This window comes from Centruroides sculpturatus, unplaced genomic scaffold (assembly GCF_000671375.1).
Source record: "Centruroides sculpturatus isolate CEXI.00-Female unplaced genomic scaffold, Cexi_2.0 scaffold596, whole genome shotgun sequence".
Classification (NCBI taxonomy): domain Eukaryota; kingdom Metazoa; phylum Arthropoda; class Arachnida; order Scorpiones; family Buthidae; genus Centruroides; species Centruroides sculpturatus.
Genome location: NW_019384881.1, coordinates 260859 through 266950, shown reverse-complemented (window position 1 = coordinate 266950; position 6092 = coordinate 260859). Strand labels below are relative to the sequence as shown.

General features: G+C 38.6%; 1 protein-coding gene across 1 annotated transcript; it reads right to left on the bottom strand.

The window, feature by feature from the left end:
• Positions 1–4967: 4967 nt before the first annotated feature.
• Positions 4968–5768, bottom strand: LOC111631022. The gene is made up of 2 exons (XM_023375212.1): positions 5373–5768; positions 4968–5300 (listed from the first exon to the last, which is right to left on the bottom strand). The coding sequence occupies exons 1-2, from the start codon at positions 5766–5768 to the stop codon at positions 4968–4970; spliced, it is 729 nt and encodes a 242-aa protein (XP_023230980.1).
• Positions 5769–6092: the final 324 nt, after the last annotated feature.

The window sequence follows — 6092 nt, the reverse complement described above, 5'->3', positions numbered from 1 at the left end:
AAATATATATAATAAGTTGAAATGTTATCGGAAACCTTTCTATTTACAGGACAATAGACTAAAGAGTTTCCAATTACCAAGCCCAATAAATTGGTAACTAGAATCTCTTTAGAAATGTCGGACAACACACTTTATTGCAGTCGTCCTGTCGAACTGCTTTATAATTGCACAGAGACATTCAAAAATTCTATACAAATGTTTTTTTATGTAAATAATTATATGGAAATATGAATAACATATCTTCTCTCTAACATCTTTATTTTATTATATGAATAAAAAGTTTTACGAAAAACTATCACAAATATATATAATATTTAGAAATGATATCAGAAACGTTTTGTAGTTACAGAAAAAGTAAGACTTTTCAATTGCTTGTACACGTTTGTAGCTGACAAACTATCTCCAAGAATGCGTGGCTTCTTCGATGAAAATTTTTCCCTACAAACCCGAGTCGATGCATATTCGTTGAAAACTATTCATTTCGCTATAATATATCTTTCTGAGCTCAACAGGCATATGAACGTGAATTTTATCGTCTAATAAACAAAACAAGGGCCTCCCATACACTAGCATAAGAAGGAGGAGTTTTGTAGATAAATTTATAAATACGGGGTGTGAACAAATATCTTATTCGTTGAAACACACTTAGTTTATGTAGATAAAGACCAATCAGTGCCTACATCGCCACAACAAGTGAACTGGTTCAAAGCAATTGTACGTTGCATTACGCGCAGTGTCGTGTTTCAAAATCAACCATATTGAATTAAATATTTAACTTTTATACAATAATTTTTAGTTGTAGTTCAAGTTTTATTTATACTTTTATTTAGATATGTAATGTAAACTCATTTTTCCACATTATCTTATTATAAGTAGAAATTTATAAATTTATTCTTTCATATTTCATTATTATTACATCTAAATAGTAAAATCTATTTTTATATCATTAAATTTATGTTAATTTCATGTTTTGTCATGTTTATTTTCTGTAATTAGTTTTTAAACTAAAAATATCGAACTTTCAAGAATGACAGCTTTCCTGCAATGTAGCGAACTTTTACAGGAAAGCATCGATCGCAGGCGTTGTCCCTGTAAAGTTGTTTATCCATGAGGAAAAGGAACCATTCAGGAGGCAACTTCAACACCTTCACAAAAATTAACAGAAAAAAAATGTTTTTTTTCTTATAAATGTTTTTACACAATAATAAAAAAGAGTGAGAATTTCTAATACATACTTAGTCTGAACTATGTTGACATGAAGGGGTTAAAATAACCTTTTCAGCTGAGTATCTGATACTGTAAATTCAACTGAAGGTTTAGTATGAGATTTCTGTTTTATATAATAAAAAAAAGACAACTGTTCTCTCTATACTTCTTATTTATACTCAGTATTACATTTGCATTTTAAATTTAATCTGGCCCACTGTCATACTTGATACAAAAATTTGGCATTTAACGAGTTTGAGTTTGACACCCCTGGGCTAATAGACCAAGAAGAGAAAAGATACGAAACACACAGGGGCAGAGTGAAAGACAACAGACTAATGGAACAGGAAGAGAAAATATACAAAACATACAGGAGCAGAGTGAAGGTCCACAGATTAATAGACTAAAAAGAGAAAATATGCAAACATTGTTGACGCGTTTTTTAACATTTGTTCAAAATACGTCATACATGACGAATCACAGTTCGTTGTTTCTGGTTCTGGTCGGACGTGTTTTTTTTGTGCTCTTTGATTACGTGCTGTTTTTTGCAGTTTCAGGACTTTTTCATAAAAGATTAAAGATTTTTCAGGTAAGTCTTAATCCATATTGACCCTAGACATAAGAATTTATTTAATATTACTTGGAGAATCGGCCCCAGAAGACATGTCAGCACATCATTCAATGGTCGATGGTTTGCACTTCGGATTCAAATGTTTTACATTTAAAAAGGCAGCTGCGGTGAGCATTTTGCTTTAACTCGAAAGAATTTAAGCATTAATTTAAGCTTTTTGTTTTCACTGGACTAATTGCAAATTTTCTATTTTTACAGAATGAATACGTTGGTGCGGCTTTGGAGGTGGCGGTTTCAGCAGAGGCAAAAAATGGTGCAGGAGGGTGGGGGTTCCTTGGATGACGCAGAACGAGTCTGTCGTTACATGCTGTTGGATGAGAGGGGCTCGACGAGCGAGAGGCAGTGAGTGAAGAAGACCTTCCCCAAGTGTGCGTGGGGTGGCATCCTTCCAGAGTCGGGATGATGCAACGCTACACCCTGGGTCCAGTGCACTTGGCCAAGGTCTTTGGGGGTCATCTGGCCACAGACCTTGCTGTGGAGGATGTTGAAAGTGACAGCTCGTCCGAGCTCACATTTTCTGGTTGGTCGCATTCTGCCCATTCGTCCGCGACGCCACCGCCTTGTTGAAGTCAGAACGAGGAGAGAGCCGCCAAAGTTGAGAGACTATGCTGTCTGTGGTTTTGTTGCTGCAAACAACTGTGGTTCCCTTCGCCCAGGTGGTGATCCTCTTCGATTTCCTCTTCTTCACCCAAATGCGACTTTCTTACTGGATTTGACACTTTTCACCCGGACTCGACACCTTTTCCCAGACTCGACCTCTCTTACCCGGCAAGACCCACGGACTTGTCTCCCTAATAGTGACCACCCGGACGCGACATGTTTACTCACCAGACGCAACATTCGGTTGACCTTTCTTCCCAAACAGCTGTTATGAGGATTGAGCTTCCGGTTAAAGTACATTAAATTAGACTAGATCAGGTCTTTCGTTCTTCTAAGATTGTCTAATGAAGGTAATAATCTCGACCTTAGGTAATAGATGAATAAACTGCTCGTTTTCTCACTGCCTTTGTGTTTTGTAGGAACATTTGGGAAAGAGAAGAATTTCCCTCCCCGACTTTACCACAAAGAAGACCAAGTGGTCATTTATCGTACAAGTGAATAATCTCCGAAATCTCTGATGGTAAAAAGTCTTTCGTTTCACTTTTTAATACATCTTATTCTCATATCGTAATTTACTGTTTTCTGTTTATAGACATGCCAAAGATGTTCTTCAGTCACACACATGCGCAGACATAACGTCACTGTACACAAAGATACACACCGTTTAACCTTTACTCAAATTCTCGCACTCACGCACTTACACGTTAAGCGCCTCGTTCTGTGTAATCCGACACAATGAAACAACCCGAACACTCGCTTCCCACAAATCCAACTCCTGAGTCCTCATCCCGGGAAGTGGAAACGCCAATTTTAAAGATTAAAATGCTTTAAATTGGCAGCCGAATGGGCTCTGGTAATCACACATCTTGCATTGATTAAATTGAATTTCAGACATTAGCATCAATAATCGTGTGGTGATGAATTTTTCTGTTAAATCTCTGAAAATTTAGTATGGTAAAAAATTATCTGCACACAAATCTCTCTCATATTTCAGTATTTCTAACTCTTGCCTAAGACATTTAATTAAAGATCTTCATGCTCATCATTTATTTCATCACACTTGCAATATGGCAGCTAGTGATTATTTTTGTTTTGTTTCGTTTATAGAAGGCCATTTTAATCTTATCCATCCTCAGTTTCTGAAGATCCAGCCAAACTGTCTTCACACAACAGATACAGATCAGTCTGGGTTCTTCAACAGCCCGTAATCAAAATAGTAGACTAAAGTCTTAACCATTTGATCATCATCTTGATATACTAAGTGTTGAAAATATAAAAAGTAGTGACACTTCCATATAAAGAGTTTCTAATTGTACACTAGATTATAATGCCCATTGGCAAGACAGAGGTGGGTCCAATGAACGCGACAACTTCCAAATACCCTTAGACAGTGACAAATAACCATTTGGAGGGCCGACGCGGCTATAATACCCATTAGCAAGTCAGAGGTGTGTCCAATGATTGTGACAGCTTCCAAATACCCTTAGGCAGTGACAAATAACCATAGCTGACGCAGCTATAATGCCCGCTGGCAGGTCTGAAATAGGTCCAATGGATGCAACAGCTTCCAAATACAACCTTAGACAGTCACGAATAACCATTTGGAGAGCTGACGTGGCTATAATGCCTGTTCGCAGGTCAGAAGTGTGTCTAACTGATGCGACAACTTCCAAACACCCTTAGACAGTGACAAAGTTTTAGTTAGCAACTTCTTACAAAATATCTCAAAAGAAAAGCCAACAGAAAAAATAGTATGCCTAAATGCGTATTTGGCAGCTGTTCAACCAAGGAATCCAATTCACCCTCATTGACTCAGACTTCTGGTGGCAAGTATATAGAGCAAACTGTGACAGTTACTCCAATAGAAATTCTGACTGCCACAGCTTGCAAATCAGTGGTTATTTGTACGGGTAAGGATGAGATGTGGTTTGAAACCAGAATAGCAACACCTCCACTGGCACGGTTGTGGCTATCATCATCCTTTCGGTAAAGGTCGAATCCTTTCAAGGAAATTTTTTCTCCAGGTTTTAGATGGGTTTCCTGGAGTGCCACACAGAGAGATTGGGTAGATGATGTCAAGTGTTTAACATCAGAGAAGTTGTTGCAGAAATCACTACAGTTCCATTGGATTATTTTATAATCCATTATATGTTTGAGGCAGCATTTTTAGAAAGGATATCCCTCTTTAATTTCACAAGAAGTTTTTCTTTTACAGGTGACGTTGGTTTTGTCACCTGCATATTAGTCTCTTCATCAGAGAGATCAGAAAACTCACTCATAGAGTGAGCCTCCGAGTTTTTACATTTAGAGAGAGCCGCTTTCACTCTTTGTTTGTTTAGTGGGTTCTTGCTAGCCTTTTTAGAACACAGGTTTCTCGTTATTACCCGTTTTAGGAAGGGGTGTTTTCGGTTTTATACTCTCCTTTTCTGGTGTTTCTTTTGGTGAAATCAGTAAACATTTCGCATGACGGGTCAGAGATTCTTTTGGGGAAACAGAAATATCTGTTCGAACCCGCATGTCTTTGTAGACTTCAATGCAGCAGCGAATGTCTTTGTTTAGGTGGTACACTTGGAGTGACCATGCAACAGGCTTCTGGGTATGAAATGTTATTCACAGTTTTTACCTGTTGAATCTCTTTTTCTCTTTGCCATGCAGGGCATTTTCGAGAGTAAGCTGGATGGGCATCTTTGAAATTCACACAGCATGGAGTACCAGTACACTTCAGTACTCTGGTGGCTTTCGATTCCACACTGTGCACATAAGCTTTTGCTTCGGCAGGAGGACTGGGAATGTCCAAATCGCTGACATTTGAAGCAACGCAGCGGATTTGGAATATACGACCAAACTGGGCAGCGCAAATATCCTGCCATAATGAAAGATGGCAATGTTGATTTGTTAAAGCTTAAAATTAAGTGTTTAGTAGGAATTAACTTGCCATCTCGACAAATGGTGATGCACCTTGATCAGAGAGGCCGATCTGAATATCTGATTCATCTTCAGACATCAGATCGATCTCTGATATAACCCCACGTGATGAGTTTAGACTTCCATGAGGGGTGACAGTGACTTCTATGTCTCTGAGGGTCTTTATTGGCAAAAGTTTTGCAGACTGTTGAAATGAGGCTGTTTCTAAAAGGAGATCTGCTGACCTGAATTTTTGTATTTTTTTCAAATTTCCAACTGTAGATTCAAACAATTTCTGTATCAAAAAAGGAGAACATTTTGATAGAGGTGTTTCTCCAGTAGCATGAACTATCAAGTAGGTTGGCTGACTGGGAATGTTTGGTTTCTTTGTAGAATTGTCGGTAGTTTCTGTTTTTAGATGATCCATAATTATATAATATTAATTCAGGTCCCAGTGACCCCACCCACCAACGGGCCCAACAATGGAATGCTGTCACATGGGATACTACCATAGACAATCGCACCAGGGTTTCCCAGGAGCTATACCCTCACAATGCAGTCAAGAAGTGCACGTCTTTTCTGATGTGTCCACCCAGTCTGCATCGATCAGTCGACTCCAGGCCGAGGTCAAAATTGACTCAACAACCAGACGATTGACACAAATGGAGCCTGATTTGTCTTCCGTTTATCCGAAGGAGGGGCCAAAGCAGTGTGTTGGGGACATTATGTTGCCCCTCAACTACCAGGATCT

Bases quoted from the DNA above. Each gene is read 5' to 3' on its own strand.
- LOC111631022 (XM_023375212.1), bottom strand. From the start codon at position 5,768: ATGGATCATCTAAAAACAGAAACTACCGACAATTCTACAAAGAAACCA. The intron at 5,301-5,372 runs GCAAGTTAATTC...TCATTATGGCAG, and splicing joins CATCACCATTTGTCGAGATG to GATATTTGCGCTGCCCAGTT.